Source organism: Corvus hawaiiensis, chromosome 2 (genome assembly GCF_020740725.1).
Source record: "Corvus hawaiiensis isolate bCorHaw1 chromosome 2, bCorHaw1.pri.cur, whole genome shotgun sequence".
NCBI classification, from domain to species: Eukaryota; Metazoa; Chordata; class Aves; order Passeriformes; family Corvidae; genus Corvus; species Corvus hawaiiensis.
In genome coordinates, this window is record NC_063214.1 from 52,042,360 (window position 1) to 52,055,555 (window position 13,196).

The 13,196-nt window shown below is 40.8% G+C and overlaps 1 protein-coding gene across 1 annotated transcript; it reads left to right on the plus strand.

Annotated features, from left to right (window-relative positions):
* The first annotated feature begins 2,300 nt into the window (after positions 1 to 2,300).
* LOC125321734 (proteasome maturation protein) lies at positions 2,301 to 11,820 on the plus strand. Its single transcript, XM_048294983.1, has 6 exons — positions 2,301 to 2,365; positions 3,785 to 3,882; positions 4,647 to 4,707; positions 6,756 to 6,857; positions 8,545 to 8,638; positions 10,284 to 11,820. The coding sequence occupies exons 1-6, from the start codon at positions 2,363 to 2,365 to the stop codon at positions 10,349 to 10,351; spliced, it is 426 nt and encodes a 141-aa protein (XP_048150940.1). The 5' UTR covers positions 2,301 to 2,362; the 3' UTR covers positions 10,352 to 11,820.
* Positions 11,821 to 13,196: the final 1,376 nt, after the last annotated feature.

The following is a 13,196-nucleotide window of genomic DNA, read 5'->3' on the forward strand; positions in this document are numbered from 1 at the left end:
TTTGGTGACCCCGGTGCTGGTGGCAGCCTTGAAATCACCTGCAACACGCTGAGCAGCCATACCCACTGCTTCTGAGCGGTCAAAGTGCTCATCGCTCACCATGGGCTCTCACTTCTGATCACACGTTTGGCCAGCCTGACAATTGCTCATGTAACTCCTGTTTACTTGCAGCAGGGCTGCAGAGAGGCACCCAATCACCCACTGTTGAGATGCTCACTGTAAGATCATTAAAGCAAAGTTGGTTGTCAAAGAAATCAAGCCTCGCTCCAATTTGAAATACTTGGTAATCTGATGAGAAAAATATGTGTGTGATTTGTGTTTATGTCTGGAAGTTTTCCCTAGTGTGAAAGCCTCTAAAGGAAAACCAGTTCTTTCTTGCAATGTATGTCCTTTTATGTTATGCAGCCTAGACTGGATCACAGTGATGTCAAAAATGTACATGGAGTGATTGCATCCTGTCTGCGTCCTGCAAGAATGACTTTGAAAGTTAGATGTTTCATCTCTACAGTCATATCCTGATCAACAAACTCAGTCAATAAATAAATACATTTAGTGACAAAACCTAGCTTTCTGTAAGCTGCAGTTAAACAGGAACTTGATTTGTTTTTTGTATTCACATCTATTCTATAATAATGAATCCAGCACCACAATAACCAAGTACCCATTATAATTATAAGATCAGAGAAACCTTTGTGGTACTCATTTTCCTAAAAATTCTTTTAAAAACTCCAGTCCTCCATTCTCAATCTTTTGAAGTTTTTGCTTTAAACCTAAGACCTGAATACAAAGGGCCAGAACTTGGGTTGAGAATGCGGGGGTAGGGAGCGGTTTAAGAGGTGGATAGATTTTGCACAAGAAAGAGGAAAATGGATTATAAAGTGTATTAATTTTTCAGTCTTTTTTTTTTTTTTTCCAAATCTGAGTGCCATTAAAACATATATAAAATTCCTACTTAAATACTGCCTCTGTGTGTGTATGTGCATGTGTGTGTGTGAGAGAGAGATGGTGTTTAATTGCCACATATAAAATTTGCAACAGCAGCTCAATTTAGGTTACTAAGGGTGACCCAAATTAAAAGGTTAAAGGTTTGAATGAGCTACAGGTCTCAGAAGAAACATATAAAATAGATATCCCAGATACACATGTGGAGCTATGCATTGAAATATGTGGAAAACTCTCTCGTGATTCACAGAAAATCTTTCAAAGTTCTTTAAGTGCAAGCTAATACTAATTCTGTTATCATGCAGATACTGTGGCTGTTAGTACCTGCCTACTAACACAGCAGCGTTTATCCACCATTCTCAAAACTCAGGAAGATTAACCTGCTGCGGCCTGTTGGTCACTGAGGACAAGGCCTGAGGGCTGCCTGAGGTCCCTGCCAGGACAGTTCATGCTGACACCTCCTGTTTGCAGAGCGATGCCCAGGAGGGTTCCATGGCCAGCCCAGAGCTTGAGGCCGTGTTTACCACTGGAAGCATCACTGCCTGGTTTCACCACCTCAGGCTGTCAGCACTGTGATGCTGTTGGTGTCACCCGAGCAGCTTTTGCTGCCTGTAGCCGAGCAGGACAGGATGGGTTTGACCAAGAAAAGCTCCCCACACCAGACACCACAGACATGGCTGCCTTGGTCCGCTATGGGAAGGTATTAGTCAATTCCAGCTCCTGCTTGGGGCCACGGTGGCACTGAGACAGCTGGGCTTTGGTGGCATGTGAGAACGGCCTGGAGTTTTAGCCTGGAGAAGAGGAGGTTCAGGGGTGACCTCACTGCTCTCTGCAACTGCCTTAAAGGAGGATGCAGCCAGGCAAGGTTGGCCTCTTCTCCCAGATAACAAGAGACAGGACAAGAGGAAATCGTCTCAAGTTTTGTCAGGAGAGGTTCAGGTTGGACATGAGGAAGCATTTCTTCACAGAAAGGGTGATTTAACATTGGAATGGGCTGCCGAGGGAGGTGGTGGAGTCACCGTCTCTGGAAGTGCCTAAGGAAGGACCGGATGTGGCACTCAGTACCATGATGCCGTTGGCATGGCAGTGTTTGGTCATAGGTTGGACTCGCTGCTCTCATAGGTCTTTTCCAACCTAACCGATTCTGTGCTTCTGTGAACGCTGCGTTCGGCCTACAAGAAACAGCCCTGCGAGCACGGAAGCCACGGCCAAGGAAGGGGCAGGCCGGGACACGACCCCCTCACCCCTCACACCGCCCCTGAGGGCGGGGAGGGGCAGCCGCCATCAGCCCCCGCCCCCTCAGCGCACCCGCTCCCGCCCCCAGCGCGGCCCCGCCCCCTCACGGCTGACGCGGGGCGGGGAGGGGCGGAAGTGAGCGGGCGGCGGCGGCGGAAGTGGCTGCGCGCGGTGGGGGCTCAAGATGGTGAGTGCGGGCGGCGGCGGAGCTGGGCGGGCGGGCAGGGGTGTCCTTGCGCCGGACTGGCTCGGACTAGGCCTCCCACCCCGCCACCTCTGCTAGCCCCCCCTCCCCTCACCCTCTCGGTGTCCCCGGGGGCGGCGGGACCGTGCTGAGTCACGGGGGTCCGGTGCGGCCATGGCGGGCTTCCTCATGGGCGCGAAGGGTGCGTGGCGGCTGTGGTTAAAGCCCTTCCCTGGGAGCGGGGCGGGACAGGGAGCCCAGCCTCCCGCAGCCTGCGGCTTCGTGCGGCGCAGCTCTCCGGGAGGGAGGTCACGCCTCAGCCCTCCGCGGTGGGCAGCGGTGCTGGGACCGCCTCAGACGGGCCGGGCACTGGTGTGACTCGAGAGTGCTGCTTTTAGGGAGTGTTCCGTGGTTTTCTCCGTGACTTTAACTTTGATCTTCCCTCTTGTCACGTCCCCCAGGTATCGTATCTCTTTAATCCTTTCATTTACAGCAGTCTCACAAGGGTCTGGTCAGTTCTGAGTGTGTAAACTGGTAGATGCTTTATACGCATGTAACTACAGGAGGGCTGTCTTATAGCTCTTATGTTACTGAAAGCTCACATGTTGGTACAAAAGATCTTAACTGTAAGCATGAGCTTTCTGTTGGATCTGACAGTGCTGCTGGAGGAAACCCTTGCACTGAAATGCTCGTCACTGTCACCTTCCAGAGATTATTCCTGTCACCTTCTGCTGTTTATTAGACATTGCCCTACTGGTGGAGCAATTTTTATGAGCAATCCTAAAATCACTTCAGTAAAATCGGTTAGGTTAGAGTGAAATTAGTGGCCTAGTTTACTAGTAAATAGTACTTAGTGAGTCTGTGGATTTCTGGTGATCCACTACAAGTTATTATTTTCCTTTGTTCTTTCAGTTAACTGGCATACTAGACTGCTTGAATACACCTTCTCCTCCTTATGGCAGCCTCAAACCATGGCTAAATTCGATTTGATCTTAATTGTGTCAGTATTGCAGTAAATGAAAGAATGCTCCTTTCTGTCCTATCAGCTGTCAGGGCTTGCCTCTTTCCTTTCCATCCCTGTAGACTAGGGTGGGAACAAACAGGGGGTATAGTGTGAGTTTAACTTGATCTGGGTCAACGAGATCCAAAAATGTTGTCAGTACCTTTAGTTTTAGTCAGACTCTCTGAAAGAATTCTATATTAATGTGGGGTTTATGTTTTGGGGTGTTTGTTTGTGTTTTTGTCTCGTCTCTATTTTAAAGAAACTCCTAAAGTCTAGGGCTTGTCCAGGAGTACTTTAAGGAGACTTTGAGCACTTCCTTTCATTTGCCTGGCCTGGTGGCCCATACAAAAGTGGCCTGGTTCTGTTGAAGTAATCCTCCCGTCTTTTTTTCTTTTTTTTTTTTTTTCTTTTTGTTCCAGAATTCCAGAGGCACTGCTTCTCTGTTGAAGGATAGTATCTCATTTACAGACGTTGCAGCCTCAGGGCTATTTGAAGGTCATGATCTTCTGCGCAGAGGGTACGCTTTACTTTTGCTTGCTGAATTGTGTCACAGACAGTGTTGAACTTCGGTATATGCTAAAGGTTGGCTTTTTACAGAAGTTTCTTGGAGGGTGTGTTACAAACAGGCTTTTACCTCTTTTACTGTTCTTCGGAAAAGAAACAGCAAAGTATTGATAATTGTGAAACATCTGATAGTTTTAATATACGTTTATGTAAGTGTGTCATAACAGTGTGGGAAATGGTTAATTTTAGCATTGGGACAAAACTCAAAAGTAATATAATAAAAATAGTTTGGAGTTTGCCATTTTTACCTGAGTTCAAAACTTAGGTCTCTGTCTTGGGTAGTGAATCCAAAATAAGTTCATGGAATTTAAAATGCCATACAGCTGGCATTAGGGGGGGAAGGTATGTACAGTATTCCATTGCGAAAGCTTGGAGACTTCAAAATACGATACAGTGTAGCTTGGGCATAATTAAACATGTAATGTTTTCATTTATTAATATTTTCATCTCTTTCTGAAAGGAATCACGAAAGAAAAACACATTCTATTTTGTCAAGCATAAAGGATGTCTGAAACTTTCTTCTGGTAGTGCTGTAGTTAGAGGTTTTACTTGCTGCTTCACTATTAATCTTTTTTTTCTGTGGTTCAGACTTTGCTACTTGTGTCTCTCTGTGGGCTGGTGTTTGTATCTCAGATACAATTTTTAAATTGAAATGCAATTTAAAAAACTATATCCCAATTAATTTGAAGTTAATGTCTTTTCTACTTATTCTTCTAGCTTTACAAGTGTAAAAAATGAATTGTTGCCCAGCCACCCACTGGAGCTGACAGAAAAGAATGTAAGTTTAACATCAAATGTAGCCATCTTCACAGTTAACTAATTACAAAGTGTAAATTAACAATGTGGTTATCTGGACTGCTTTGTGCAGTAACAAATAATGAGCAGGGTCTTAAGAGAATGAAGATGTTCAACAATAGTTGACAAATCTCTGTGTTGTTAATCTCTTACTTTATATCTCTCCAGTTCAAGTGCAATAAGCAGCCTTCCAAGTAGGGACTTGTGTGTGGTCAGGTTTAGTCATCTAAAAGTGTGTGTGCAGCCTCCATAGGTAGGCCAGGGGCATACCTGTCACCTCTGGAAGGCAGGTCCTCCAATTTTGTCTGTAGATTTACCATGTATCTTTATTCTCAGACTTTCAGCCTGTGAACACAACCTGTGAAAATTTATTTTTCAATAAATTGCTTGATCCCATCTAGACATTTTACACCTGCAGTTTGCCATTAAGTGTTTGCAATCTGGTCTGGCTCAGTCATCACTTGTGGACATTCTGAAGTGGTCTGTCAAAGGTAGAAGGAGACCGGACTTGCTGGTTGAACTGAATGTCTGTGGTGCCTGTTTTGTCAGCACAGAAGATACGATGTATCAAACTATCCTGAAGCAAAGACATTATTTTGATAGAATGTTCTAAAGTGCTAGGTTAAGCATCGTGACAAGGTCTGACTGTCATGTCTAATACGTTTTAATTTTAGCCAGTGTTAGTGTTGCCTTGCATTAACAGGATGATGTTATTGTGACACCAACTTCATGAGCTTATTTATAAATACTATAAATGTTTCAGAGCTATTTGTCAATTGATTTTTTTTAACTGATTGCTGTAACTTAGTTTTAACTCTTTATAAACTCTGATAAGTCTCTTTTGCTATATAAAACCTGTGTAATTAAAAGATGCTGAAGAGACAAAAAGGCACAGAAATAAAACAGGCCACATTATCCCCTAAGAAGTATGTGAATCTTCTAAATTGTTTCTCCCACATGTGGTTAAATTTTCTGTAAGTTTAAGGCCAGTTTAAGAATTATTTTCATGTATATTTGAATGGGAAAAGACGTAGCTTAGCCTGAGATAGTTATGGTTGTTTTTACTGCTAAAAATGTTAAAAAGGTTATTCAAGTAGCATTGGTAGAAACCAAATGTTTCTGCTATCCAAAAATCCTTATCTCTATAAAATAAAAGAAACGGAAAAATAATGTAACCAGAATTATACGGTTAGGATGAGGCATATAAATAGTATTTTCTGCTAACTTTTGAAGAGCTTTCAGTACAGTTGTTACGAAGAAAATGCTTGTTATGCCTTTGGCCTGTATTTTCCTGTTGGTTTTTGAGATCGCTTCTCATAAATGGGTTGATGTTCTCATACTAAGAGTCTTTTGTCATGGTGGTGGAGTACAGATTTTAAAATTAGAGGTTTGTATTTTTTTGATTATTTATGCTTAGGTTTGATATTAAGTATAACTTACTACTTTGTACTCCAGTATGCATGAGTGACCACTTATTCTTTAAAAAGCCTCTACTAAATAGATTTTATTTGACTTACTGATCACTTTGAGATCATTTGGTAAAAATGAGTTTTCATTTGCTTTTCACAATCATAAGGAGTGTAAGTGGTGCTCTGTTTTCCTGCTTGATCAGAAAAGAAGTATATCAAGTGTTTTCAAATAGTTTTTGATGACTAGCAGTGACATCAAATTGGCTTTTGTGATCTTTAAACTGGACTTAGCTTCCTGTTCATCCAGACAATATTGTAGTAAAGTAGTGCAAAACTATACCACTTGGTGGTGTTACATGTCCTGATTATAAAAAATAGCAAAATAAAATTGCTGCTATTAATTTGGAATAAAATCCAGCAAAAACCAATTACAGCTTCACAGAACAAATCTTACTGGAGCACTTTCTTTCCTCTACACTTGAGACATTTTTGATAGTATTAATGAATTTTTACATACAAATTTAGTAAGTAGGTTATTTTAAGTAGGATGTCACAAATTTCTTCTATGGCTGTACTTGAAAGTAACTTTTTCTAAAATAAAAACCAATATTGTTTGTGGCAGTTCCAGTTAAATCAAGATAAAACCAACTTTGCCAGACTGAGAAATGTTCAAGGAATCCATGCACCTTTAAAGCTGCAGATGGAATTCAGAGCAGTGAAACAGGTAGGTATTTTTATCCAACTGGTGTAACTTAAGCCATTTGAAAAAATGTTTATTTTGGAACATGCTGTCAGAGGCACATCTTTCTTTGTTGAGATGTTGAGAAAACTTATGTTTCCAAAAGAAGTTAATTCACTATTAAGAAACTGCTGTTAAAAACAGTGAACCAAACAGTGCAGTTATTAATTTTTAGAACAGTCAATATGCTAAAGCCTTTTAGCTGCTGTTGTTTTATTAGTTATTTGATGAAGTGGTAACTGCTGTAGTCTCTGAACTAGCTTCCTGTAAGCCTTCAGAGAAAAGCAGGAGGAATTGAGTCTTGATTCCTAAAATTAATACTTTCCTCTGCAGAATGTATGACCTTCATGGGAAGGAATCTCTGCACCTGTAGGGAAAAGAGACTTAGGGGTCTGAAGCAGGTAGTGATTTGGGAGTAGATACAGAGGTAATGTGAAACCTGAAACAGAGAATTTGCTATGTGCTTATTGTTCCGCAGCCTTTCTTGTAAGATCAAGGGAGGTCTACAGGGAGTTAAGTTCAAAGGTTTTAACTCTTAATTGAGAAGCTCAGTCTGTCTCCTTTTTCTTCTTTTCTCTTAGGATTGAGGGTAGCTGGAGAAAGGGAAACATAGAAAACTCATTGGTCCTAGTAAACTTTTTTGTCTTCTTGAAAGTAGTCAAGCTACTAAGAGTAGCTTTTCCAAGTGAGTTAGAGCAATTTTGTACTCCCTTTGAGTGATCAGGTGCTACTAAACCATAGTGAGCTGCATTAAGCTTCGCAGAAGTTACTGGTCCTGAAGATGTAAAAGTCAGGATGTGACTTACGAAAACATCCCTTGGTCTCAGCTGTGCTGTCTTGAGGAATCTTCTTCCTAATGTACATTAGCACATTGCAGAGAGGGAGGGAGGTGAGGATATCCTGTTAGTGGGTCTTCTAGAAGTGGTTTTGGGAGATGGGTGGGAGAAATATGGTGATCAGAAGGTTTTTCACTACCAGATTCGTGTTGGATATACAAGTTTTCTTGTGGTTTAACAGAAGTATCTCTTGTAGCGTTGAATGCATTCTCAGAATATTTATGCTCTGAATTCTGTGTGGGCCACTTGAAAATTTTTTGGAAATACTGTGGGTGAAGGGTACAGAGGAGTGTTGAAAGTAACTGGGACTGGACTTGAAGCTTAAGAATTGGTTGAGATCAGAGACATAATTATGATTTAGATTAGTTAAAAGGGGGATTATATTTGAATGTGAAAGTCAATATAGCTCTTTCACTTGTATTCCTGACTTGTGTCAGAGATGTCGGAGGCTTAGAATGTAGTTTCCAAACTCTGCAGTATACATCAATCGCCCAGTACTGACCTCAGGGTGTGGAGGTTTGCAGTGAAGCTCCTCAGCTTTATGTGAGAGGAGCTTTACAGAGGAGAAAGTAAGTACTTCTTTATTTTTTTGAAGTGTAGTATTTGCTGTAGTAGCTACACCACAGTGAAAGCTAAAAATCTATTTGAAGGGTATTCTTTTCAATTAGATAACCAAAGGAAGATGGTATTTGTGTGTCTTTGTGTGCCAGTAGTTCTCTTATTTCAGTGTTGTTTTTTCTGCCTGTTGACTTTTCCCAGACTGAGAAATCCAAATATGAACCCTTTCAATTTCAGACTCGCAGAAACTTGAACTCTTGCTTGAACTCTTTTTACAGGTCCAGCGTCTCCCATTTCTTCACAGCTCAAACATGGCAATGGATATTTTGAGGGGAAATGATGAATGCATTGGTTTTGAGGATATCCTTAATGGTAAATACATTCTGGCTTTAGTGTTATGGAAACAATTAAAGGTAAAATTTGGGAGCTGTGAAGTTCTTTGCCTCTACTGAACAAGAGAATTAAACTCCCAAAATACAAAGAACAAAATTAAATCCTAAAAGCAAAGAAGCACTGGGGAAGGAGAAATAAATGTGGTTCAGCTGTAAGTTATGTGGCAATTACTCTGAAATACTGAGCAAGACAGTATTTGCTTGTAGGCTGGGTTCCTAAAGGAGTAGATTATACATGCTCTTTCCTCAGAAACTTTTGAAGTACTTGTGCAGATTTTGACAAGCAGAGGTTGCAAAATTTTTTAAGTTCTGTAATTAAGAAGAGGTGTTAGAGAAGAGATACAGAACTAATTAAACAGACACTCAGCAGGGGAAAGGCTTCCTCAAATGAGCTGAACAGGCTGCACTTGTGCAGTGGTCTGCTGACTTTTAGTATGGGTGGAATAGAATAAACCTGGAAAAACGGCTTTTGAGCAAAATATTTCTAGCTGTAGTTAGGACTTGGAGGCAGAGAGTATCATGGAAGTGGGATTGGAGAATGGAAATAGGTGGGGAGATACAAAGCTGGAAATAATGGAGGAACAAATCTGAATCTAGAGACATGGTGTAAATCTGGGGTTATTTTCTGAGATGGGTATGCAGGGACCAAGGGAAGGAATCTTGGGCTTTTGTGGTTCTATGGGGGTAGAGCAATGCTGAACATAATTTGTAGAAATTTGGTTATTTACCGTTGCTCACAACAAGCTGTTAGTTTTTTATGGAGTGCTGAGGAGTGAGTGGGTCACAAGTGTTTTTGAGAAGGCTATATTTATCAGGTGGAAGTGGATTAGATATTTTTGTTGTCTCTGGAGGAATCTGAGGCATTAATATGTCTTATTTATGGAAGGAAAACATGATTGATATACCCATAAAGAAGTACTTCTCCCAGTCACAACCTGTGTTCTGGCCCTGGGTTTGTTTCTTCATTTTCTTTGTTTGGTTGGTTGGTTGGTTTTTTTTAAATTTTTTTGTATGGAAAAGAAATTCATACTGTCAGTATTGGTCTCTCTTGTGTCTTCTGCACATTCCTTGGTAGCCTTTGAGTACAGTGGCTAATGTCAATTATACTGTACAGAATGGAGGAAATCTCAGAGAGACTTACAGATGTAGAATTTCTGTGAAACTAGGCAGTTGGGTGGAGAAGAGAAACCAGGAGTATGTCCCAGCTAACAGAAGGGAGAACTGTGAGGTCCTATTGTGCAGGGAAGTTGTATTGGAAAGAGGTGTAGGCCAACAATGGAAAAAACGTTCAGTCCGACTTGAGTTTTCTCAAACACTAAACTTGTAGTGTAATCCCTTTGAGATTCAGGCAGTAGGAGTATGTGCTTACGTAAAACTGGTTGGTTTTACTTGAAATGTGTGTGTCCTTATGACAAGCTGTTCCACAATGTATGTGTTTGTTCTCTGATCAGTGCTTTGGATAGAGACTTCTGAGTTACAGATCTACACTCTATAACACTGTCAAAAATCAGTCAAGTAACTGTTGCACTAAGCATTATAATGAAAAAAAATGTTCACCGTCATTAATTGTTGTTGGTCTTTGTAGCTTGGTAAAGGCCTCATACTGTCAACTTTTCTTTTTCCAGATCCTTCCCAGAGTGAGGTTATGGGAGAACCACACATGATGATGGAGCACAAGCTCGGTTTATTGTAACAAAATACACTTCACAAAAATGTTTTGTGTGTGTCTTTCTAGTGCAGATTGAAGTACATGGTACTAAATTGACACTCACAGTGTTAAGCAGGCCTAGTTATCACTTGCCTTCCTTAATGAAAAGGCACATTAAATGTTTAAAGTCTATAAATTGTTCTGTGCTTGTTATCAATCATACAAATGTCCTGTAACTAGGTAGTTTAAATAATGCCTTTTCATGAACTGCTCAGGACTATAGCTTCTTAAATATGGAAATTCTAAGTATGTATGCAAGAAATTCAAAAATACCCACGCATTTTAAAACTGACTACTGTGGTAAATGCATTTAATGGAGGAAGAGGAAGGTATTTTCCGTTGCGTAACTCTTTGTTCATGAAAATTTCCATACACTTTTTAAACTATTGAAAAAAAGTTTGCTATAAATGCTGTTGCGTTCCAAAATATATTTAATCCTAAATCAAGAATCTCTTATCCATGACACAGTGTTGTCCCTTTTTATTGCATATCTTTAAAGGTCTTCAACTTTGGCATTGCCAGTGGTGTCCTGCTACATACATTGTACCCCTCTGTTGACAGCTGTTTATGAGTGAGCCCTTAAGCTTTTGTGTAGCATTGGAAATACTGCTGTAAGAATGGGCTTAATGTGTCTCTGAGAGGGTATTTTGGTTTCTGAAAGTGGAAGCAAGTTCCACTTGGGGTTTAAAGAGATGTTTTAAAATCTGTTTGTGAACATAATCCAAAAGAGCGCTCCCAGGTCTAGGTATTTTAGTATTCAGAAAGAATGCAGAATTATGAAAGTACCTAATAAAGCTGCTGCAGTAAGAACATGAAGATACGGTGGTACACATACAGAAATAATTATTTGTGGGTTTACAAAAATCAGATCTTAATTAAGGAAGAATGAGAGATTTATACTTAAATACGCATTTTAAAGGAGCAGACCACTGGAAGGGGTTTTGTGTGCTTGAGTGTTTTTATTTTTTAAATTCAGGGTTGTAACAACTATTTCTGGTGTCATACATTTGTATATGTTATATCAATCCTACAAGGCAGCTAATACAATGTGGTTTATTAGGAAAAAAAGTCTGTGGTTCAAAAAATGTTATCTGTTGTCAGATATGAAGAACTTGAAACAGTATTTCTAAAACAGGAACTATCTTTATTCAGCGGGTTTTAATGACTTGGTTAAATGTAATTAGTGTTCTGTTGTAGATAATTTTAGGAGGAATGTTGCTATAAACCTCTTACCACAGCTGCAAACATCTCTTCTGCTTTTCAGTGGGCTTATAGCTACTACAAATCCCCTATCCATGTGGGCCAAAGCCTCTAGTTTCTGTCCTGTTAATTTTATAGTGCTTTTATGTGCAAAATGTTGCAGCATTTTGGAAACATTAAGATGATAGTACGACTTACTTCAGTGGTGGTTTTATTTGGTTTTATATATAAACTTGTTTCATTTAATAAGTCAAGCTTCTGAAATTGTCTTTCACTTGAGACTTGTAGAGATTAGAGGCTTGTGCTATGCAGTACAAGCTGTTTAATTTGTTGGGTTTTTTTTCCTTAGGGAGGTTAAACATAGGACCAATAAATTGAACATGTAAGCGTAGACCTACTCACATTTTTGTTTTCTACAGCTGTCCTTGTCCTTCTGATACTTTATTAAGTATCAGAATTGGCTGCTGTTTTATAATTGACAAGTTCCTCTGCAGTTTTGTGTAAAGCAAAACTAAACTGTTGTTATAAAGCAAGCTTGGGGTTCAGTAGGCTTTGTATTGCTCAAGGCTCAGGCCAGAAAAGCTGAGGGATTACATTGCCAGATCTAGGACAAGCTAAAGGTGCTGGCATGGATTTTTCGGAGGTCTGCCATCTTACCAGCACTGTTCAAGAAAACAGGGAGCCATCCAACAATGGTACACAGTTACTGGTACCTTATAGCTCCCCACTTCTGTGTACTGAGTTGGTTGGCCTTTTCTAGTGTTGGTTCAAAGTTGGATGCTGTTCCATCTGAGCAAAACTACATCAAGACAAGTAATTTACTAGAGTTTCTCATTAGTGCAGTGTAAAACCAGAAGCAGATTAGGAGGCTGCATGCAATTTCTAGGTAGTTTTGTTCAATGATTAGTATACTTTTTAATAATCATGGGTAAGATCAAGCCCTATTCAGAGCCAGGAAGTTGCATTGTTCATTGTGTCTGTAAGGAAGCTAATCCTAGGGGTTAGCCAGGCTGGAAAGTAAACAGTATGTGTAAGAGGCCCATGCAAGAATTGATGCTGCTCGTAGAGAAATGTGAGTCAAGCAGGACTGAGGCAAAAAGCTTTTGAGGTAAAAAGGAAGGGTTACACTTTCTCAGTGCTGCAGGTGGTTGGACTGTGGACCGGCCCTCCTGCCCCAGCCTATTCTTCCCATTCTGTACAAGCCTCATTCTGTAAATACTGCTGCACACAGTAACCCACAGAGGCAGCCAAGTGGGGTGTGATGGGCAGTGGAGCTAGGACAGATCTGGCCAGGGTAAGAGGAGGAAGGCACTTCCAGCTCTGGTGGTCTGGCAGGTGCAACACAAGCCCCTACCATGACTTCTTGCAGGTGCCAGTGCTATCCCTACTCTGCAACTTCCCACCTCCTCTTGGTCTGATGTTATGGGCAGTATTCTTTCCTCTCCCCAGGTGCAGGAGGGAAGCCAAAGCACATCTTCCTGCTCTGCTGTTCATTTGTTATGACCATAAAAAATAGATGATAGCATAGTGCTGCTCCTGACTGTTTACACCAACAATCCTCTACCAGTCCTGCCATTGGCCATTTGTCAAAACAAAATTTAAAAGTGCAAGAACTACACATGCAACAGAG